This window comes from Enhydra lutris, unplaced genomic scaffold, assembly GCF_002288905.1.
Source record: "Enhydra lutris kenyoni isolate GAN:26980312 unplaced genomic scaffold, ASM228890v2 scaffoldscaffold3, whole genome shotgun sequence".
Classification (NCBI taxonomy): domain Eukaryota; kingdom Metazoa; phylum Chordata; class Mammalia; order Carnivora; family Mustelidae; genus Enhydra; species Enhydra lutris.
This window is the reverse complement of record NW_019154087.1, coordinates 56,375,743-56,400,080: the sequence shown is the minus strand read 5'-3', so window position 1 is coordinate 56,400,080 and position 24,338 is coordinate 56,375,743. Positions and strand designations below refer to the sequence as shown.

At 42.9% G+C, this 24,338-nt stretch overlaps 1 protein-coding gene across 1 annotated transcript; it reads right to left on the bottom strand.

The window, feature by feature from the left end:
* Positions 1 to 22,069: 22,069 nt before the first annotated feature.
* On the bottom strand, positions 22,070 to 23,552 carry LOC111157860 (putative tripartite motif-containing protein 75). The gene has a single exon (XM_022519562.1). The coding sequence runs from the start codon at positions 23,550 to 23,552 to the stop codon at positions 22,143 to 22,145; it is 1,410 nt and encodes a 469-aa protein (XP_022375270.1). The 3' UTR covers positions 22,070 to 22,142.
* Between the last annotated feature and the right edge of the window lie 786 nt (positions 23,553 to 24,338).

The window sequence follows — 24,338 nt, the reverse complement described above, 5'->3', positions numbered from 1 at the left end:
GGAAAAAGATAATTTGAAATCCCACTGCCAAGGAATTGTACCAATACTGCTTGCAGTCCTGTGTTCTCACCCATTGTGGGTATTATCAGTCTGTTTCATTCTAGCCCATCTGATGGATTAAAATACATCATTGTTTCTCATTGCATTTCCTTGAATTTCCTTGAATACTAATGACGTTGAGCATTTTCCTCCATATTTCTCTGGCCTTTTATCAGGCCTTTGTGATATGTATGGATCAGGTCTTTTGCTTATTTTTCTTCTGGGATAGTCTTTTTCTTAACAAACATAATATTCCTTTATATACCAGGATAGTCCTCAGTTTCTGTTTGTTGGAGATATTTCATTGTTTTGTGTTCTTCTGCCATGTTCTCTTCCTACACTGCAGCCTAGATTTTATCTGCTGCAGCTCGGGTGACAAAGTTCATACCAGTGAATCCCTACAGGCCACATCAGATGTTTTCTTGTGTGAGAGCCAGCAGTATCTGGAGTGAATGCTGCTGCTGGAGGCCCTTTTCTTCTTCCAGGGATTCAAACCCAAGTCTTACAGGAATCAAGCTAATTCTTTTTCCTCTTTTCCTCTAAGGTAGCATTCCCCAACCTTGGCACTACTGACATTTCAGGTTGGACGATCTTTGTTGTGAGGGGCTGTCCTGTGAATTGTAGGAGGTTTATTGGTATTTCTGTCTCCAGGATGCCTCTGTGTACCCTCCAGTAGTTAACAGCCAAAAATGTCTCCATAACATGCATTTTATTTTATTTAACACTTAGCATTTAATTACTCACCATGTGCTAGGTGCTGGGAATTCAGGTGTCAAAGACCGAGAAAGTTCCTGTTCTCCTGGAGTCTACATTCTAAGGATGGTGTTGGGGTGAGGGGAGGGGTAGAGGGAAGGTGGAAGTGAACACAATAGACAAATAAACTGACCATTGGGTTTGATGAGTTTGATGATTATTCTGTAAATTAGACCTCCTGGAGCACCCTTATGTTAATGTGACATATAGAGGGGGCACCTGGGTGGCTCAGTTCTTTAAGCATCTGCCTTCATTGGCTCAAGTGGGATGGAGCCCTGCATCAGGCTCCCTGCTCAGTGGAGAGCCTACTTCTCCCTCTCTCTTTGCACTCTCTTTGCTTGTGCTTTATCTCTCTCAAATAAATAAAATCTTTAAAAAAAAAAAATGACTTACAGAGAAACTTTAACTTCTGTGTACTGTAACCATTCAGAAAATCAAATGGCAAATAAAATGAACTTTATGTTCTTCTTTCCCCATTTTACAGAAAAGACTTATTTTAGTGACTTCACAACTTGATCAGAGATGGTTTTGTAGGTCTTATAAATATTTAAGGAAATAAACCTTCAATATATGACAATCACAAAAATCTCAAATCCTGCCCTGGGTTTCCTAAGGAAAACTGTTTCATTTATAAACCAAGGAAGCCTGTGTCTAATTCTTCTCTCCACATTTTTAAATCAGTCTCACTTTTCACCCTAGTATTCCACTGAAACTGTTCTTGAATGCCCTTCTGTGTTGCTGGAGCTCGGGGTGAAGGCATAGTTCTCCTCCTCTTCCTTCGCCCGTCAGCACTAGTAGACTCAGCTGAGCACTCCCTTTGTGATTTATCTTCTTCACTCTGGCTTTCAAGACAACTGCAAACTCCTTGTTGTCTTCTGACCCCACTGGCTTCTTGTTCTGTGTCCTTTGCAGGTTCCTTTTCTTCTCCTTGTACTCCAGAGCTCAGTCTCTAGGCCGCTTTCTTCTCTATCAGTACCCACTCTCTTGGTTTTAATACAGTCTACAATCTCACAGTTCCCAAATGCGTACCTCCAGCCGGGTCTTGAACTCCAGGCTCATGTACCCAGCTGCTCATCTAGAACTCTAATGTCCAAGACACCTCAAACATAACATGTCCAAAGCAAGGCTGTCTGCCAAAGCTGTTCCCTGTCTCCATGATGATGGTTCCGCTACCCCTCACATCCCATACACAGTCTCTCAGCAAATCCTGCTGAATTTTCCTTTAAAACCGATCTAGAAGCTATCGTCTTCACATGGATTGTTGTAATAGTCTCTTAAGTGGTCTTCTAGCTTCTAACTGCCACAGTCCACCCCCCCAAACCCCTCACACACCCTCCCAAAACATCAGTATTTAATAAAATAACAAAAAGATTCTCCTAAAACATCCATCAGATTGGGGTACTCTAGTGGCTCCCTTTATCTCAGTAAAACCAAAGCCGGACAGGGACCTCCAGGGCTCTAGAAAATCCACCCCATCTCCCACCTTTAACTCATCTATCTCATCCTACTCTCCCACTGCTGACTGTTTCAGCTACATTGTGGTTTTTCCATTGTGAGCCCCACCTCAGACCTTTGTAGCTGCTGTTCCATCTACTTGGGATGATCAATTCCCATATACCCTTCATCCTTCAAGTCTTTGTAAAATGTTCCTTTCTCAGTGAGGCCTGCTCTGGACCACTATTTAAAACTACAGCTTTCCCCACACTCAGTACTTTCTATCTCCTTACCCTTGTAGGGGTTTATACTCTGTCACCCCAAAATATGCCACTTTGACTTGTTATTTTGAATTAAAGATACTTGAGAAACAGCAAATGCAGGGACACCCTTACCCACCTCTGTCCCCCTGACAGGAGATTATAAATCTCCCCGGTGAAAAGTGTCCTCTCTGTAGCAGGAGGGTAGAAGACACATATGACCAGAGATAGGATTTTGGACTGGAGACTATAGAGATTTTCTTTCTTTTTTTTTTTTTTTTAACAGAGATCACAAGTAGGCAGAGAGGCAGAGAGAGAGGAGGAAGCAGGATCCCTGTCAAGCAGAGCCCGATGCGGGGCCCGATCCCAGGACCCTGGGACCATGACCTGAGCCCAAGGCAGAAGCCTAACCCATTGAACCACCCAGGCCCTCCGGGCTAGAGACTATATAAATGAACCTTGATACTTCTTTACCAGTTCACTACCCCCAAGCCCAAACCCCTTTGTCTTGTCCATTTTTCATAAATGTATTGTTTCTTTGTCTTAAAGGTTTGAAAGCTTGCTGCGTTGATCGCTTGAGTCTCATTTTTTTTAATGGGGCTTTTTTGATGGAACTTCAAACCACCACCAAAGGGCACCTGGGTGGCTCAGTCCTTAAGCGTCTGCCTTCAGCTCTGGTCATGATCTGAGGTTCTGGGATCCAGCCCCACAGAGGGCTTCCTGCTCGGCAGGAAGCCTGCTTCTCCCTCTTCCCCCTCCCCCTGCTTGTGTTCCCTCCCTCACTGTGTGTCTCTCTCTGGCAAATAAATTTTTAAAAATTTGAAAAACAAAACAAAACATTAAAAAGTTCATCCAGTAAATGGTGTTGAGACAACGAGGTAAACCATCAAGGGAAAAAATGGGTTTGTGAAAGGCTTTCCATCTGAAATGGAACTGGAGGATATGAAATGTAGAACCTCAGAACCTTTAGAAGCATGGAATTTAAGAACTGAGACTGATTTCCCATAAATGCCTGTTTTTCAGAAGATAGACTTATCTCCTAACCAATGAACATCCACCAAGAATCTCTCCCCATCCTCAAGCCAATGAATTTATTGTTTGAACTCTAGCTGGACCCCCCCCACAAACTCCTTGCCCATAAATACAGTCTGTCCCAAATCCTTAACAAACTCATCTGTAGCTTGCTAGAACTTGCATTCCCTGAACTGCAGTTCCTCTGCTATTCCCAGATAAACTCAATTTCTGGTAATTTGAGCTTGCTTCAGTTTACCCCTTTATTTAGGTTAACAGATTATTATATCTCTACCTTAGAATTTATATCTAATAAATCCTAGCTGACTCAAAGACTTCACTGTTTAAAATGAAACTTTGAAAGTACTATAAATTATGGGAGAGGTTTTTAAAATTCAGAGTAAGGTAACTTTTTTGAAGTTTGGCATAGAAGCCATAAATGAACCACCTGACATATTTAACTACATAAAAATTTGAATTTCCCCTTGCAAAACCCCTTATGAGATGAATAAACCAAAAGAAGACAAAAAACTGGATAAAAAAAATATATTTACAGGGATGGCTGGGTGGCTCGGTTGGTTAAGCCTCCGCCTTCGGCTCAGGTCATGATCTCAGGGTCCTGGGATGGAGCCCTGTGTTGGGCTCCCAGATCCTCAGGGAATCTGCTTCTCCCTCTGTCTGCCACTTGCTCTGTCTGTATGCCTTCTTTCTCTCTCTCTCTGACAAATAAGTAAATAAAATATTTAAAAAGATACATTTACAATTAATGTCACAGACTGTGATTTATGATTTATAAAAGGGAAATATGGGGGTGTCTGGGTGGCTCAGTGAGTTAAAGCCTCTGCCTTCGGCTCGGGTCATGATCCCAGGGTCCTGGGATGGAGCCCCATATCGGGCTCTCTGCTCAGCGGGGAGCCTGCTTCCCCTTCTCTCTGTCTCTCTACCTGCTTGTGATCTCCCTCTCTCTGTAAATAAATAAATAAAATATTTAAAAAAAAAAAAAAAGAAAAAGGGAAATTTGTAGTTGGCATAGAGCTCCTAAAACCTTTGAAATTTCCTAAAAGCTCTAGAACCATCTTTTGTTATAACAGTTGGTCTTTAAGCGGGGTTTCTGAATAGTCCCAGAGCCACAAAAATGAAAGGAGTGTCTTATTATTCATAACAAGCCCCTTTCAACCACACCTGAGTTTATGCAGTGGAGGTGACTTCTGGAAATCCCCTAAGGAAAGGGCTGGTTGCCTGGAAGACCAATCACATGACAGAGCCAGAACTTTTTGTTTGTTTGTTTGTTTGTTTGTTTGATGGAGAGCTAGAGAGAGAGCACAAGTAAGCAGAGCGGCAGGGAGAGGGGGAGAGAGAGGAAACGGGCTCTCCGCTAAGCAGGGAGCATCAGGCTCGATCCCAGGACCCTGGAATCATGACCCGAGCTGAAGGCTGAGGCTTTAACTCACTGAGCCACCTGGCCTCCCGGAACCTTTTTTTTTTTTAAGATTATTTATTTATTTATTTATTTATTAAAAAGATTTTTATTTTATTTATTTATTTGACAGAGATCACAGGTAGGCAGAGAGGCAGGCAGAGAGAGAGGGAGGGAAGCAGGCTCCCAGCCGAGCAGAGAGCCCGATGTGGGGCTCGATCCCAGGACCCTGGGATCACGACCTGAGCCGAAGGCAGAGGCTTTAACCCACTGAGCCACCTAGGCACCCCATGATTATTTATTTATTTGACAGAGGAGAGAGCAGAAGAGCACAAGCAGGGAGAGGGGCAGAGGGAGAGGGAGCAGTAGTCCCCAGCCAAGCCGGGAGCCCGATGTGGAGCTTGATCCCAGGACCCTGGGATCATGACCTGAGCCGAAGGCAGTCACTTAACCAACGCAGCCACCCAGGCACCCTGAGTTGGAACTTACAGTCCTCCTATGCCAACCCGTGGTGGGGGAAAGAAACTAGGTAGCTAGGAGATGAGTGGGAGTGAGACTAAACTGTATAATCCTTTTCTACCTCTTGAATTTTGAAACTTGATTTTTATACCTATTCAAATATTACATTAAGATTTTTTTAAAGATTATTTATTTATTTATTTATTTATCTATTTATTAAAGAGAGAGGGGTAAGGAGCTGAGGGAGAGGGACAAGCCGACTCCACACTCAGCATGGGAGGGAACCTTGATCCTACTGAGCCAAAACCAAGACTGTCATTTAACCAAACTGAGCCACCAGATGCCCCCTACATTTAAGATTTTAGAAAGAAAAGCAAAAAACACGCAGCCCACAGGTCAAACATAGTGGCCAAAAATCATGTGAAAAAATGTTCCACCTTATTTTTTTTTTTAAGATTTCATTTATTTATTTGACAGAGATCACAAGTTGACAGAGAGGGCAGGCAGCGGGGAGGGGGAGAAGCAGGCGCCCCGCTGAAGCAGAAGGCCCGATAAGGACTCAATCCTAGGACCCTGGGATCATGACCCAAGCTGAAAGCAGAGGCCCCAACCCACTGAGGCACCCAGGCGCCCCAATGTTCCACCTTATTACCTATCTGGGAATAGAAGTTAAACTGGGTATACTGCCAGAGAGGGAGACAAACTGTAAGACTCAACTAGAGGTTCATATATGGTGATGGTGTTGGATTCAGCTGCCTCCCCTTTCATAACTCCCCTACATGTTCTCCAACTGACCAATACTGACCCATAGCTAGGGACATTTCTATACCCCTTTTTCGGTCAGGAAGACATTACAGAAGATGAAACCTTCCACCTACAACAACCTTAAAGATTCAAGGTCAAATTTGTTCAGGGGGGAAATGATGAGGGAGCAGAAGGCTAGCTAAGGACAAAGCATAGGCTGACACCCCGCAACCTCCCCCTCTCCTGCCACACTCCTGGGTGGGACAAGTGTGACATTCTTCTAGAATCTCCCAACTATCTTAATGTTAATGCCTTGCTAGAGGGGAAAACAATCTTAACTTGACAATAACAGAGCCTCTGGTATCTTGTAGGTCCTCTAGCATATGAAAGTTCTTTTGAAAACCTCCCTTTTCCTTACTTCCCCCAACCCCGAAGTGTATTATTAGCCACCCCTCACAACCCCAGTGCAGCAGCTCTTTCTGCCCATGGGTCCTGCCTCCGTGCTTTAACAAACCACCATTTTGCACCCAAAAAAGGGGGGGGCTCTTAACTATAGGAAACAAGCTGAGGGGTGCTGGAGGGGAGAAAGGGGGGCTGGGGTAACTGGGATGGACAATAAGGAGGGCATGTGATGTAATGAGCACTGGGTATTATATACAATAGATAAATCACTGAACTCTACCTCTGAAACTAGTAACACATTATATATTAGTTAACTGAATTTAAATTAAAAAGAGTAGCAAGAGTGGGATTAGCAATACCAATTTTAGCTGGAGTATGCGCAAACGGATATATCAATAATGGTCAAATAGGTGGAAAACATTCTAAATGGTAACTTGACCTAGTAATTTTGACTCCACCTTTCCTACAAAATTATTCATGTGTGAAAAGTTGTATGAGTGAAGGTTTACTTCATTATTTTCTCTTTTTTTACAGATTTTATTTGAGAAAGAGAGCATGAATGGTGGGGGGAGGAGAGGGAGAAAGAGAAGCAGATGCGCCCCTCAGCACAGCAGGGAGACTGATGCAGTACTCAATCCCAGGACCCCGAGATCATGACCTGACCCACAGGCAGATGCTTAACTGAGTCTCCCAGGTGCCCCTACTTCATTATTTTCATATTGAGTATGTGAAATGAAATGGATTCAGTAAGTGAATCCTTAAAGAAGTTATGATAGATTCATGGCATGAAACACTCAGCAACATTAAAAAAAAATTTATGTATATACACATAGTAGCATGAAATAATGCCTCTAATATATTGTTAAGTGAAAGAAGCATGTTGTTCAACATAGTTGTATAATGTTGTGGCATTCCACTTAGGTTAAAAATTGTGTGTGCGTGTAAGAGAGAGAATCAAGACAGAAGGATATAAAACAAACTTAACAGTTCATACTGTAAAGATTGTGTAACTGTGGAATGGGAGAATGAAAGGTAGAAGGGTTGAAGGAGAGTAAAATAAAGAATTTTTGGCTTTTTATTCTATTTCTGTATTCAAAATCTTTAGAGTGACTATTTTCTAATTAATAAAGAAATATTCCATATATAGTAAATTAAAAATGTAAGTTACAACTCAGTATATTTAGTACAACTGCTTTTTTTTTCTTTTTTTAAGATTTTGCTTATTCGAGAGAGCGAGGGAGAGAGGGAAGAGAGGGAGAAGCATGGCTCCCCAGCTGAGCAGGGAGCCCAACCTGGGGCTCCATCCCAGGACCCGAGCTAAAGGCAGTTACTTAACTTACTGAGCCACCCAGGCACCCCTACAACTGCTTTTTTAAGTAATAGTGCATGCTATACATACAAAGAAAAGCTGGTACTTGAAAGAAAAGATTGTGGGAATACACAAATTTCCCATGTTTCCTCCCTAAACCACACTAAAATAGTAAAGAATTTGTTAAGCACAAACTCAGAATGACTGAAGAATAGGAGAGGAAACAATTTTTTTTTTAAACATAAAGCAGCAAAACTCTTCCAGAGTATTGCTATTTCTGCTGCAAATGTGATCTCTGGTCTGGAGCTGGCACCTGCAGGCAGCCCACGAGAAGATGAGGCTGGAGAGCCAAGACGTAAATCAGCTCTGTCACTAAGCATTAAGATCAGGGGACTTTTTTTTTTCCATAGCAAGATTTCTGAATCAGGAAGCAGTGTGCTGATTTAAATTCCGGTGCAAACTCCTGATCTCCTAGAGGACAAGTAACTCTCTGTTAATGGTTCAAGGACTGGCTACCTGAGTGGCAGTGGTTTTCCTTAACTGTCTTTACTCCTTCGCTTCTCTCTTAAACCCACACTTCTGTCTGGCTTTTGCTTCCACTACTCCCCAGAAACTACGGTTGTCAAATAGTTGACTAGAGGCTTCCATGTTTCTCGATCACTACTCACCCCTTACCGTCTTGGATCTCGAGAGCATCTGAGTTCATCATGGCCTCTCTGCCATTTATTCTATTCTATTCTATTCTATTCTATTCTATTCTATTCTATTCTATTCTATTCATCTATTTATTTATTTGACAGAGACAGAGACTGAGCATAAGCAGGGGCAGGGGAGCCAGCAGCAGAGGGAGAGGAAGAAGCAGACTCCCTGCTGAGCAGGGAGCCCAATGTGGGACTCAATCCCAGGACCCTGGGATCATGACCTGAGACAAAGGCAGATGCTTAACCGAGAGAACCACTCAGGCACCCCACCTCCCTGATATTCTTGCTTTACTCAGCTACCAGGTCACCAGAAACTTTTGGTATCTTCTCACATTCCTGGTGATTTCTTCTCAGTCTCCTTTGCTGTTTCCCCATTTTCTAGAGCCAGTTCTAACAGTTATATACAGGAAAACTCATGTTTAGTATGATCTGTGATTTTTTAAAAATGTACAAAGTGGGGCGCCTGGGTGGCTCAGTGGATTAGGCCACTGCCTTTGGCTCAGGTCATGATCTCAGGGTCCTGGGATTGAGCCCAGCATCTGCCTCAGCATCCCTGCTGAGCAGAGAGCCTGCTTCCCCCTCTCTCTCTGCCTGACTCTCTGCCTACTTGTGATCTCTCTCCCTGTCAAATAAATAAATAAAATCTTTAAAAAAAAGAAATTACAGACAAAGTTGTCTGACCAATACCACAACAGTAATAAGTTGAAACTCTGGGGAGGTTGAGATGAGGTGAAGGGGAGGAGGGAAGGTGGTTTCTCTTTTTTTTAAGTTTTTTTTTTTTTTTTAATTTATTTGACAGAGAGAGCGAGCGATCACAAGTAGGCAGAGAGGCAGGCAGAGAGAGGGGGGGAGGCCTCCCCACTGAGAGGAGAGCCCGATGCCGGCCTTGACCCCAAGACGCTGAGATCATAACCTAAGCTGAAGACAGAGGCTTAACCCACTGAGCCACCCAGGTGCCCAAGATTATTTATTTATCTGTCAGAGAGAGCACAGCCGGGGGAGTGGCAGACAGATCAGGCAGAGGGGGAAGCAGGCTCCCTGCTAAGCAGGGACTTGATTCCAGGACCCTGGAATCAGGACCTGAGCTAAAGGCAGCTGCCTGACTGACTGAACCACCTTTCCCCCTCTTTGTTGTTTTTTAAAAATTTTTTTAAATTTGTAAGTAAACTCTATACCCAATATGGGGCTTGAACTCAAGACCCCGAGATCAAGAGTCACATGCTCTACCAACTGAGCCAGCCAGACACACCTAGATGAATGTGCTTTGCATGTAGGACACATGGGAATCTTTGGGGTCAGAGAGTGGGCTGCGGTGGACAAGATAACGGACCCTCTCCAAAGATGTTCTTGTCTTAATTCCAAGAACCTGTTTGTTAACTTACATGGCAAAAGGGACTTGCGGGTCTAATGAAATTAAGTCTCATGAATGATGGAGAGATTATCTGAAAATGCTCATGTTGGTCCAGTGTAATCACAAGGGTCCTTAAAAGGGGAAGAAGGGAACAGAAGAGTAAGAGGCAGTGAAGAAGGGACAAGGGAAGCAGAAGTCAGAGATGTGATGTTACACTGCTGGCCTTGCAGACAGAGGGATGGTCCATGAGCCAACAATGGAGGGTGGCCTCAAGAAGCTGGAAGAGGCAAGGAGAAAACAATCCCTCGCTTTCTTTCCTAGAGCCTCCAGAAAGAATGCAGCCCTGCCAATACCTTGATTTTAGGACTATGGACCTCCAAACTGGAAGACAGTAAATTTGTGTTGTTTTAAGCTACAGGTGTGATTCATTTGTGACAGCAGCAATAGGAAACTATTACAACAATCAAGATAAATAACTTCATCAATCCTTTCCCCCCAAATATCGAATTCTATATTCCCTTTATAATTAAACCCTCCCCTGACTATTTTTTTTTTAAAGATTTTATTTATTTATTTGACAGACAGAGATCACAAGTAGGCAGAGAGGCAAGCAGAGAGAGAGGAAGGGAAGCAGGCTCCCTGCCAAGCAGAGAGCCCGATGCGGGGCTCGATCCCAGGACCCTGAGATCATGACCCGAGCTGAAGGCAGAGGCTTAACCCACTGAGCCACTCAGGCGCCCCCCTCCCCTGACTATTAACCACTGACGAGGATCAACCCGTTTTATATCTGTATAGTTTTGTCGTTCCCAATTATGTTGTATAAATGGAATCATATGGTATGTAGCCTGCCTGTTAGGTCTGTCTTCTTTCACTTAGCTGGTACATTTGAGATCCATCCATGTTATGATTATCAACAGTTCATTCTTTTTTTATTGCTGAATAGTATTCCACGAGCATACCAGTTTATCCCTTTCTCAGCTGAGACATTTGGGTTGCTCCCCCTTCAAAGGTCCTATGAATACATCTGCTATAAACATCTGCATTAATTTTTTTAAAGATTTTATTTATTTATTTGACAGATAGAGATCACAGGTAGAAAGAGAGGCAGGGCAGAGAGAGAGGGAAGCAGGCTCCCTGCTGAGCAGAGAGTCCCATGCGGGGCTCCATCCCAAGACCCTGGGATCATGACTGGAGCCTGAAGGCAGAGGCTTTAACCCACTGAGCCACTCAGGTGCCCCTGCATTAATGTTTCTGTGTGAACTTCATTGAAACGATGTTTTCATTTCATTTGAGTAAATCCCTATGAATGGGATTGCCAAGTAATATGGTAGGTGTATCTTTAACTTTATAAGAAATTGCCAATTTTCTGAAATTGCATTCCTAGCAGCACCATAATAAAAATTCTAGCTTCTCTGCATACTTGCCAGAGCCTGACATTATTACTTTTTGAAAAATTTTAGCTATTCTAATAGGTGTGTCGTAGTATCTTACTGTGTTTATGTTCATTTAACCAGCCGCTACAATCTTAACCATCTTTTCGTGTGCTTATTTGCCATCTGTTTGTGTTCTTCAATAAAATGTCTGTTCTAAACTTTTATCCATTTTTTTACTGGGCTGCTTGCTTTCTTAGTGTTGATTTTTAATTCTTTTTATATCTTATCTGTCCATTGTGCAAACCACTCCGGAGTTGTCTGGGACTTCTTGAGGGTTTGCATTGTAGTACATTTCTCAAAGCATTTCCTTTGCTTCTTTGGGTTGTTTTCTTATGCTCAGCTATGGGTGAGCCTGGAAATATTCACAGAAAGGGAATCCCTTCTCCTCCTTTCCTCCCCACTCTCTTGACTCCCTTTTCCAATTATCTGTGGCCAGGTAGATGGGGTTTTCCTGCAAATTTAACTTCTGTGCAATTGTGCCGTTCTGTACAAATGGGCCTGCACTACGGACAAAGCAATAAAGTAACAGGGGGGTCCTCTACCACTCCTTCAAGGAGGGGTCTGCTTTCCTGGTTCCCACTGCCTGGGAGTGCAGATCCCCAACTGGAATTAGGTCTGGCTTCTGGGCAAAACTAGGAGGGAGAAAAAAAAAAAAAATCCCATCCCCAGGGGCCTTTTTTCTGGTCCTCTCACAGGATGGATTGCTCTCTGAGTTTTTGCTGTCTTTGATTCATTATCTCACTCAGATCAAAGCTGGGAGATAAAAGGAGAAACGCCCCAGGAAGTCACGAGACCACCTTACAGGATACTCTTCAAGTGTGTCCGGAACACAGTCTGTCTGCTATTTACTTTTTGGAGTCCCCAGATAATTGCTTTTATATTTTGTCCGGGTTTTTAGTTGAAATCAGAGGAGAGATACGCTACAGCAGGCATCTTGGTTGACATCCATTTTCTCTCCCTGGATTTTCAAGGTTGGAGAGCCCAAGGGTTCAGTCCTGGGGTTCGTCTCATCTCTGTCTACACACACTCCCTTCCTGATTTCCTCCAGTGTCACTGCCTAAATGATTCCCCAGATTTATATTGCCAGGCTTTCTCCTGAACTCCAGAACTTATTCTATTCTATTCTATTCTATTCTATTCTATTCTATTCTATTCTATTCTATTCATCTATTTATTTATTTGACAGAGACAGAGACTGAGCATAAGCAGGGGCAGGGGAGCCAGCAGCAGAGGGAGAGGAAGAAGCAGACTCCCTGCTGAGCAGGGAGCCCAATGTGGGACTCAATCCCAGGACCCTGGGATCATGACCTGAGACAAAGGCAGATGCTTAACCGAGAGAACCACTCAGGCACCCCACCTCCCTGATATTCTTGCTTTACTCAGCTACCAGGTCACCAGAAACTTTTGGTATCTTCTCACATTCCTGGTGATTTCTTCTCAGTCTCCTTTGCTGTTTCCCCATTTTCTAGAGCCAGTTCTAACAGTTATATACAGGAAAACTCATGTTTAGTATGATCTGTGATTTTTTAAAAATGTACAAAGTGGGGCGCCTGGGTGGCTCAGTGGATTAGGCCACTGCCTTTGGCTCAGGTCATGATCTCAGGGTCCTGGGATTGAGCCCAGCATCTGCCTCAGCATCCCTGCTGAGCAGAGAGCCTGCTTCCCCCTCTCTCTCTGCCTGACTCTCTGCCTACTTGTGATCTCTCTCCCTGTCAAATAAATAAATAAAATCTTTAAAAAAAAGAAATTACAGACAAAGTTGTCTGACCAATACCACAACAGTAATAAGTTGAAACTCTGGGGAGGTTGAGATGAGGTGAAGGGGAGGAGGGAAGGTGGTTTCTCTTTTTTTTAAGTTTTTTTTTTTTTTTTAATTTATTTGACAGAGAGAGCGAGCGATCACAAGTAGGCAGAGAGGCAGGCAGAGAGAGGGGGGGAGGCCTCCCCACTGAGAGGAGAGCCCGATGCCGGCCTTGACCCCAAGACGCTGAGATCATAACCTAAGCTGAAGACAGAGGCTTAACCCACTGAGCCACCCAGGTGCCCAAGATTATTTATTTATCTGTCAGAGAGAGCACAGCCGGGGGAGTGGCAGACAGATCAGGCAGAGGGGGAAGCAGGCTCCCTGCTAAGCAGGGACTTGATTCCAGGACCCTGGAATCAGGACCTGAGCTAAAGGCAGCTGCCTGACTGACTGAACCACCTTTCCCCCTCTTTGTTGTTTTTTAAAAATTTTTTTAAATTTGTAAGTAAACTCTATACCCAATATGGGGCTTGAACTCAAGACCCCGAGATCAAGAGTCACATGCTCTACCAACTGAGCCAGCCAGACACACCTAGATGAATGTGCTTTGCATGTAGGACACATGGGAATCTTTGGGGTCAGAGAGTGGGCTGCGGTGGACAAGATAACGGACCCTCTCCAAAGATGTTCTTGTCTTAATTCCAAGAACCTGTTTGTTAACTTACATGGCAAAAGGGACTTGCGGGTCTAATGAAATTAAGTCTCATGAATGATGGAGAGATTATCTGAAAATGCTCATGTTGGTCCAGTGTAATCACAAGGGTCCTTAAAAGGGGAAGAAGGGAACAGAAGAGTAAGAGGCAGTGAAGAAGGGACAAGGGAAGCAGAAGTCAGAGATGTGATGTTACACTGCTGGCCTTGCAGACAGAGGGATGGTCCATGAGCCAACAATGGAGGGTGGCCTCAAGAAGCTGGAAGAGGCAAGGAGAAAACAATCCCTCGCTTTCTTTCCTAGAGCCTCCAGAAAGAATGCAGCCCTGCCAATACCTTGATTTTAGGACTATGGACCTCCAAACTGGAAGACAGTAAATTTGTGTTGTTTTAAGCTACAGGTGTGATTCATTTGTGACAGCAGCAATAGGAAACTATTACAACAATCAAGATAAATAACTTCATCAATCCTTTCCCCCCAAATATCGAATTCTATATTCCCTTTATAATTAAACCCTCCCCTGACTATTTTTTTTTTAAAGATTTTATTTATTTATTTGACAGACAGAGATCACAAGTAGGCAGAGAGGCAAGCAGAGAGAGAGGAAGGGAAGCAGGCTCCCTGCCAAGCAGAGAGCCCGATGCGGGGCTCGATCCCAGGACCCTGAGATCATGACCCGAGCTGAAGGCAGAGGCTTAACCCACTGAGCCACTCAGGCGCCCCCCTCCCCTGACTATTAACCACTGACGAGGATCAACCCGTTTTATATCTGTATAGTTTTGTCGTTCCCAATTATGTTGTATAAATGGAATCATATGGTATGTAGCCTGCCTGTTAGGTCTGTCTTCTTTCACTTAGCTGGTACATTTGAGATCCATCCATGTTATGATTATCAACAGTTCATTCTTTTTTTATTGCTGAATAGTATTCCACGAGCATACCAGTTTATCCCTTTCTCAGCTGAGACATTTGGGTTGCTCCCCCTTCAAAGGTCCTATGAATACATCTGCTATAAACATCTGCATTAATTTTTTTAAAGATTTTATTTATTTATTTGACAGATAGAGATCACAGGTAGAAAGAGAGGCAGGGCAGAGAGAGAGGGAAGCAGGCTCCCTGCTGAGCAGAGAGTCCCATGCGGGGCTCCATCCCAAGACCCTGGGATCATGACTGGAGCCTGAAGGCAGAGGCTTTAACCCACTGAGCCACTCAGGTGCCCCTGCATTAATGTTTCTGTGTGAACTTCATTGAAACGATGTTTTCATTTCATTTGAGTAAATCCCTATGAATGGGATTGCCAAGTAATATGGTAGGTGTATCTTTAACTTTATAAGAAATTGCCAATTTTCTGAAATTGCATTCCTAGCAGCACCATAATAAAAATTCTAGCTTCTCTGCATACTTGCCAGAGCCTGACATTATTACTTTTTGAAAAATTTTAGCTATTCTAATAGGTGTGTCGTAGTATCTTACTGTGTTTATGTTCATTTAACCAGCCGCTACAATCTTAACCATCTTTTCGTGTGCTTATTTGCCATCTGTTTGTGTTCTTCAATAAAATGTCTGTTCTAAACTTTTATCCATTTTTTTACTGGGCTGCTTGCTTTCTTAGTGTTGATTTTTAATTCTTTTTATATCTTATCTGTCCATTGTGCAAACCACTCCGGAGTTGTCTGGGACTTCTTGAGGGTTTGCATTGTAGTACATTTCTCAAAGCATTTCCTTTGCTTCTTTGGGTTGTTTTCTTATGCTCAGCTATGGGTGAGCCTGGAAATATTCACAGAAAGGGAATCCCTTCTCCTCCTTTCCTCCCCACTCTCTTGACTCCCTTTTCCAATTATCTGTGGCCAGGTAGATGGGGTTTTCCTGCAAATTTAACTTCTGTGCAATTGTGCCGTTCTGTACAAATGGGCCTGCACTACGGACAAAGCAATAAAGTAACAGGGGGGTCCTCTACCACTCCTTCAAGGAGGGGTCTGCTTTCCTGGTTCCCACTGCCTGGGAGTGCAGATCCCCAACTGGAATTAGGTCTGGCTTCTGGGCAAAACTAGGAGGGAGAAAAAAAAAAAAAATCCCATCCCCAGGGGCCTTTTTTCTGGTCCTCTCACAGGATGGATTGCTCTCTGAGTTTTTGCTGTCTTTGATTCATTATCTCACTCAGATCAAAGCTGGGAGATAAAAGGAGAAACGCCCCAGGAAGTCACGAGACCACCTTACAGGATACTCTTCAAGTGTGTCCGGAACACAGTCTGTCTGCTATTTACTTTTTGGAGTCCCCAGATAATTGCTTTTATATTTTGTCCGGGTTTTTAGTTGAAATCAGAGGAGAGATACGCTACAGCAGGCATCTTGGTTGACATCCATTTTCTCTCCCTGGATTTTCAAGGTTGGAGAGCCCAAGGGTTCAGTCCTGGGGTTCGTCTCATCTCTGTCTACACACACTCCCTTCCTGATTTCCTCCAGTGTCACTGCCTAAATGATTCCCCAGATTTATATTGCCAGGCTTTCTCCTGAACTCCAGAACTGCTGGTCCAATTGTATGGTTGACAATTGGATATCTTACATTTAAAAATTAATCTTTTCAAAACTGAACTCCTGATCACCCCTACCCCAAACCTGCTCCAACCATCTTCCCCATTTCAGTAAAGGCAAGACCATCCTTGCCTTTGTTCAGGGCAAAAAAAATTCATGCCATCTTTAATGTTTGAGAGACATAAAGAATCAGCACTTTGTGCATTAAATAATATATAGAACACTACACTCAAAGGGAAGAAGATTAACTTGAGAAAAAGTAACATGAGTAAAAAAGGAAAAATGATTAGAGGAGAAAAAAGTGACCAGAGCATTCCCTGTCATAACTTAAACACTGACTATTAAGTTAACAAAAATTAGAATAAAAGTAAATGGTAGATTTGGATGAAAAAAGACTGCATGTGTGGGTTGGGATGGAAAGGAAGGCTGGTAGACGGTGGCTACGCAATAGAAGAAATGTTATTAAGAAATATGGAGATATGGGGCGCCTAGGTGGTTCAGTCCTTAAGCACATCTGTCTTCAGCTCAGGTCATGGTCCCAGGTTTCTGGAATGGAGCCCTACAACAATGTGCTCCCCACTGGGTAGGAAGCCTGCTTCCCCCTCTCCCTCTCCCCCTGCTTTTGTTCCCTCTCTTGCTGTGTCTCTCTGTCAAATAAAATCTAAAAAGAAAAAGTGGAGTTAAATGCCAAAAGACACTCTGAAGGGCTGAAAGTAGTTATGTCTGAGAAGAGAGGGGTCGGGGACACTTCAGATTGCGGTTTTTTAGAAGTTGTGGAGAACTTTTTGGCTTTGAAGCATATACATGTATAACTCTAATAAAATAAAAATGGTGGAGGATACATACCAAATTGTTAAGATGATAACAAGTGCTCTTTTGTGAACTTAGCCTTTCATTTACAAATTACATATTCCTATTATACCTGAATTTTCTTAAGGAGCATTATTATAGTTTTATTTTAAAAAGCATTAAGTGGGGGCACCTGGGTGGCTCAGTGGGTTAAAGCCTCTGCCTTCGGCTTGGGTTGTGATCTCAGTGTTCTAGGATCGAGCCCCGAATCAGGCTCTCTGCTAGGCAGGAAGCCTGCCTCCTCCTCCTATCTCTCTCTCTCTCTCTGCCTACTTGTGATCTCTGTCAAATAAATAAATAAAATCTTAAAAAAAAAAAAGCATAAAGTGTATTAATCAGGGATCTTCAAACAGGAGGTATCTATCCTCTGTTAGATACTAGGTTATCTATATAACAAAAGATATCTGTATCTCTTAAGATTCCTAATATACCTTGTTTTTAAAAATAGAATATATGATACAAATTATCAATGTATTATCATATATATTATATAGAGAGAGGAGATATTATATAGAGAGCAAAAACATAGAGAGAGAGAGAGAGAGAGACATAGAGAGAAAGAGAAGCCACATATATTGAGGAACTGGCTTATGATCATGGAGGCTGTCTGGTGACCTGCCATTTACAAACAGAAACCTAGCAACGCCAGTGGTGTAATTCCGTCTGAATCTAAGGGTAGATAACAGGTGTGGCAATTCAAGTAGACAGAGTGAGTGAATTCTTTCCTCTGCTTTTTCTATTCCATTCAAGCCCTCAACACATTGGATGAGGCTCACCCACGCAGGGGAGGTCCATCTTCTAGTACACCCCGATTCAAATGCTAATCTCCTCTGGAAACACCCTCACAGTCACACCCAGAAATGTTTAATGGGGTACCCTATGTCCAGTCAAGTTGACATATACAATTAACCTTAATATGAAGATTAAGAAAATACTGGATACCGAATTTACAATCTTGGTATAAACATCACTTTCTAAGATGACCTGAAGCCAGAATCCACAAAATTTTAAATGTCTTTCAGTAATTTATACCAAGAAAGATTTTTATTTTTATTTTTTTTTTTAAAGATTTTATTATTTGACAGAGAGACATCACAAGTAGGCAGATAGGCAGGCAGAGAGAGAGGGGAAAGCAGGCTCCCCACCGAGCAGAGAGCCCAATTTGGGGCTCGATCCCAGGATCCTGAGATCATGACCTGAGCCAAAGGCAGAGGTTTAACTGTCGTAGCCACCCAGGTGCCCCCACCAAGAAAGATTTTTAAATAAGTATTATTAAAATGAAAATATGTAGATTAAAAACAGAACCTATCAGATGGGAACTTCCTCAACTTCTATAATGTACTTAATAGACCCAATCTTATCTGTAGAGGCCACTTTTAAGCAAACAGGCTTGGGCGATGGAATGTAGAAAGGGTCCACAGCAAAACCCCCCCCTCCCCGAATAAACAGGCCCATTGGGCAACCCACCTCAAAATACCCACAGGCTCTTACTGACCCATGAGCTACTTACAACTAGGCAGTAACCAAAAAAGGGATGATCCTATTTGTCCCCAACCTTTTCACCAGCCCCTACTTCCTCCCGGCAAACAGCAATCCTGCCTGCCATTCTCTAGCACTGCATTCAATCAACTTCTTTGTTCCACCTCAGGTGAATTCTCCCACCTCCCGCCACCACTTTCACCCTATCGTTGCCCCACATTTAGGGGCCCCCATCTGATCGAGACACCCCATTTAGACACCACACCACCCATCCTCTTTACGTTCCTTTTAAGTCAAGGAATTAACTGTCAAGGTCAAAGACTAAATATTCCTGTGTTCTGTATTCCATTCTTTCCCTCTAAATTTTAAGGTAGTCGTTCTCATCTTTTACTCAGGACCCCTCTAAACATGTAGGGGAGGAAAAATAAACTTCCATCTATCTTCCTAGTTCTTGCTCCTGTCTTCTGATGGCTTCTCGGCAAGTCCTATGAACTGTCATTTTCAAACTATATCCTTTCTCCCAAGTTTTCTTACCTACTCCCAGTGCTTCAGTTTCTAAGCATTTACGGAGGACTCCTCAATTTCGATCTCCAACTCACACCACTAATCTGAATATCAGAGTGATATAGCCAGTGAGAAAGCTGACTGCACCCAGTTACCTGATTCAAGTCCCTCAGTGGCTTCCCATTGTATTTAAATCCTAATATACTTGGATGGCTCCTTACAGTCCGCTTTCTTCCAATCTTTCTGCCCCTAATATTGGCCTTGTTACAAATTAGTTCACATAAAAAGGATTTTATATATACTGTTTATGTATTTAGTCATCACTACAATTATACACAAAAATGTTACACAGTTAGTGTGTGTACATGGAAGGTTACACCAATAATTTCTATATGCCTATCATTTTTTTTTTATTGGAATAACCATGTTATATCACCAGGGAATTTGCCAAAGTTGTCGTCCAGGGGTGCCTGGGTCACTAGTAGGTTAAGAGTTGGTTAAAAGTCCTACTCTTGACTTCAGGTCATAATCTCTGGGTTCTGAGATCAAGCTCCACACTGGGCGTGAAGCCCGTTTAAGAGTCTCTCCCCTCTTTGCCTCCTCACCCCCGCAATCTCCCTTTCTAAAAAAAGTTGTTCTATTGAAAACCAAAGGACAGCAAAATGTAATCTTGAGAAGTTCATCATAATTCATATATATAAAATTAGGCAACAGACAACAGAAGATGAAAAGCATCTTTTGTTATACTACTGCAGTTAAAAATATATATATAAAGCCAATAGAGAGTGCCCACTTGAACAGACAGGCCCATCAGGCCACCCACCTCAAAGGTAACTGCTCCAAAGATATCCAATCTGCATTCTTTCAAAGGAAATGGACAGTTAATATTTGTAGTTCAGTAAGAGCCTGTTTTTCATGAAACTTGGAACTAGCCAAAATCCACATAACTACTTTAGACAAGATGGAGGAATAAACAGGTTCATTCAACTGCAAATGCACCCTTTCAAACTTCAGGTGGAACCAGAAACCTTACCCCAGAACACAAACAGAAATCACCTTTGCTTGTTCTTTTCATTTTAAAGTAAGTTATAGAAAAAGCACATGAAGTGAAATGTCCATACACCATCACCTAGATTCCACAGTTAATCGGCATTTTGTCATATATGGCTTCATTTATTGCAGTCTGTCCTTTTTTTTTTTTTTTTGCTGGTGTTCTTTATAAATGTAAATTATAAAAACAAAACTGCACGGATTGTATTTCACCAGAATCTCTAATAAGAACATTTCCTGAATCATGTATTAATATTAATATTAAGCATATCGGGGCGCCTGGGTGGCTCAGTGGGTTAAGCCACTGCCTTCGGCTCCGGTCATGATCTCGGAGTCCTGGGATGGAGCCCCGCATCGGGCTCTCTGCTCAGCAGGGAGCCTGCTTCCTCCTCTCTCTGCCTGCCTCTCTGCCTGCTCGTGATGTCAAATAAATAAATAAAATCTTAAAAAAAAAAAATTAAGCATATCTTTAACATGCCACCGTATTCCCACTTCCCTGAGTCAGAAATGTCTTTTTCAATTGTTCAAATCAAGCTCTAAAATAGGACTCACACATTCATTATGTCTATTTTCTTAAAAAATATAAAGATTTTGGGTAGAAGAAAAAAAAAGAGGAAATGATGTACAATTCAAAACAGGGAAAGATATGAAACTTTGGAGCATACACACATACATATAAAATTTCATCATCATGCAAAGTAAGTATTATCTACAACTTGTAATTAGTTTAAGTCCATCATAGAAAATGAGCAGAACCTAGGTCCCTCTGGTGAATTTAGTAGTGTCCGAGAGTTAAACAGGAGCAGGCATCCTTAACAGCATAGCCTTCCACTCAGCATTTGCTTTGAAAAAATGTTAACTCCTGAGACACAGTAAGGGCTCAGTACAAGTTACACTTGTAAGAAAATGCTGAATAAAAATAAATATGCCATCATTCCTGAGTAGTTTTTACTACCTGGTGATCCATTTTATTCTCTGGCATGGTATCTAACTATATCTGTTATTATTAAGACTTTCCAATTCTCCACAATGTCGAAGTCACCATGTTATAAAACACAATGCCTAAGAACAAAGAATCTAGGGGCACCTGGGTGGCTCAATCGTTAAGGGTCTGCCTTTGGCTCAGATCATGATCCCAGAGTCCCAGCATCAAGCCACCCATCAGGCTCCCTGCTCAATGGGGAGCCTGCTTGTGCTCTCTCTCAATAAATAAAATCTTTTAAAAAGGGGGGGCACAATTTAGAATGAAATGAAAACTATGTAAAGGGTTTCTAAAAAAGCAGATGTAGTGAGTGCCACCAGCAGCTGGCCCCTTGGGGTAAGGGGAAAAGCTGTCAAACCCTGGTATTTTAAAGGCTCTCTCTGATGCCCACCCCCAACCCCTTCAAATTGGGCACTTAGAGAAAACCAAGGTTACAATCGGCTCCTGTCTAGTACACAACTTGTACATGACAGGAAGCAGTTTTTTAAGACTTTTTTATTTGACAGATCGTGCAAATAGGCGGAACAGCAGGCAAAGGGAGAGGGAGAAGCAGGCTCCCTCCTGAGTAGGAAGGCCGAGGCAGGGCCTGATCCTAGGACTGTGGTATCATAACCTGAGCGGAAGACAACCGCTTGACTAAGCCACCCACACGCCCTGAGCACAATGTTTTAGTAGCACAAATTCAGAGCTGAGGTGAAGGTGACCAGTTGTTTTGGTTATTAATCCCTTGCAAACTCCATCTACATTTTGACAAACTTAATCACCCACAGACCCAGCAAACCCCTGTGACATTCCTGGAGAGAGGCATTACTGTTTTTTAGAGAATTGTTGAAACAATAAAACTTTCTTCTTGGATTAAACTGAGAAAGAAAAAAAACTGGGGGAAGTGGAAAGATTAGCTTTACTGGCATATTAATACAATAGCCCATCCACCTTCCATTCTTTAAAACTAACTATGAAGATGATCCAGGCAGCTTTCATTCACAATCTGTCCCCATACAAATCCTGAGAGGTTTTGAATCAGGTCCCACATAGAAATAAGGCCTAAGAGGTCTGGTAAAAGTGTCAGTGAAAGTATAGATGTGAGATTTTTCAGTCCTGTTATAAAATGAGATCTCACCCAGCTCATAGTCCAAGAAAATGCCAATGCCTCTGGGGTTCACAGCCAAAAGCAGCACAGTTGCCGTGGCTCCCACCGCCTCATACCCATCTTCCTGTCGCTGAATCACCCAACAGCCCTGCCAGGCCTGCGGAGATCTCCTGGCCTTTGGGGGAAGGGAGTCTTTGCAAATCCCCACAGCCCATTCAGATTTGTCTCCCACTTCTACCTCCCAGTAATGCCTGCCAGAATAAAAATATGGAAAACCCAAGACAACTGTGTTGGCTATAAACCTTTTTGGAAAATGAGGAACACTCTGTTTTCTCTTCGAAAACGTCACATATTTCTTATCCTCTGAGACAATCAAGTTAGGGTGTGCAGTCTCGTGGTCTAGGATAATGTCTACTCTAAATTTGTTTATAATTTTCTGCAAAGCAGAATACTGGGGAGGAAAGCTGCAGCCTTCCCTTCTTAACTGGATTGAGAAAATTGATGGACTTATCTCATCCTCAGACCTCCTGTAGAAATTTTTAATTTGTGACAGCAATTCCACTTCAGACAGCGCACTGTTCTCAACTACTTTACTAAGCAGACCTCTGAGTATGGAGATGTAGTTTGAAAATGCGGTGATGTTCGCATTGAGTTTCTGCTGAATGTCTTTCTCTTCATCGGCTAGCCTCAAAAGAACGGCTTCTTGATCACGGTCTAAAAATTGCTTCAAGCACTCAAATTCAGAGAGTAATTCCTGCCTTTGATTTTCCACCTTCTCTTTCAGCTCTAAGGGTTTTTTGCTTTGAATGTTTATTAATTTCTGAACATTTTCCATCTGCTTCTTCAAGGGCTCAATGTAACGGCTGAGCCTCTCCCTGTGATGAGAGGCGGCCTCCTCCATGGGCCTCACCAAGTGGCCCTGGTGGTCAGGGGGCTGTGTGCACTTGGGACACAACACCTCGAGGTCCTCCTCACAGAAGAGGGTCAGGACCTGGTTGTGCTTCTCACACAAATGTTTCTCTTCCGGCCTCCTCTTCTTGGTCCTGGTGATATGGAGAAGCTTGGCAATGTCAATCATCCTTCCCAGCTGGGTGTTGCTCCTCAAGTGCCTCTCCTGGCATGCGTGACGGCACACGGGGCATGGGAACCTGTCCTTGAGATCAGCCCAGGACCGCTGGATGCAGCAGCGACAGAAGTTGTGCCCACATTCGGTGGTGACGGGGTCTCTGAGGTAATCCAGACAGACAGGACAGTTGGCTTCTGCCTGGAGTCCTGCCAGGGCTGCTGGGACTGCCATTGGGCTGTGAATGAAGACCTGGACTGAGGTGGGTTTTCTTCAGGAGCGTGGGCCCCACAGTGAGAACTGGAATCCTAAAATCTCTGGCCGTGCTCTACTGGAATCTCCTAAGTATGATCTTCAGGCCTTTTAATTCCAGCTGCCACGAGGAGCTCCTCTGAGTCTGTAGCCAGTCATAACTCAGCTAGACAACTACTCTTCAGCCTCTGGAAATAGAAAATAAAGCCAAGCTAATAAGCAGCTCTCCCAGGAGAATTGTTTCCTCACATCATTAATTACTACAGAGAAGATACTACTTCCTTAAAGCAAAATAAACTCTGGATTTGTTTCAGGGGGTCCTACCCACTTACCAGTGTCTAGTCTGATTATCCTTTACTAACCCCAGTCTTTTGTTCCCATCCCTTTATTTTTATGCCCCATCTGTTCCTACCCACCCGGTACCACAATCTCTGCATCCCATCAACCTCCCATTAACCCCAAGTTGGGTTGTGGAAAGCTCATGAGCTCTGGGACAGGAAGATGTGTTGTGTAACACCCAAATTAAGGCACAGCCTTGGTCACCTATTGGTGTAACTTGGAGGAATTCATTTTACATGCCATTAGTATGTGAATTATTTAGAGATAAAGGCAATCAAGACTCAATCAGGAAAGGCCTTTTACCTCCATCTTGACTGGCTTCAAAAAATAATTTCCCCATTTGTGGGGGAAATCTGCAATTGTAAACAGGGAATTTACATTATATGAGGTCCTTAGTAAAAAGAGAGCTATTACTAGAGAGAACTTTTT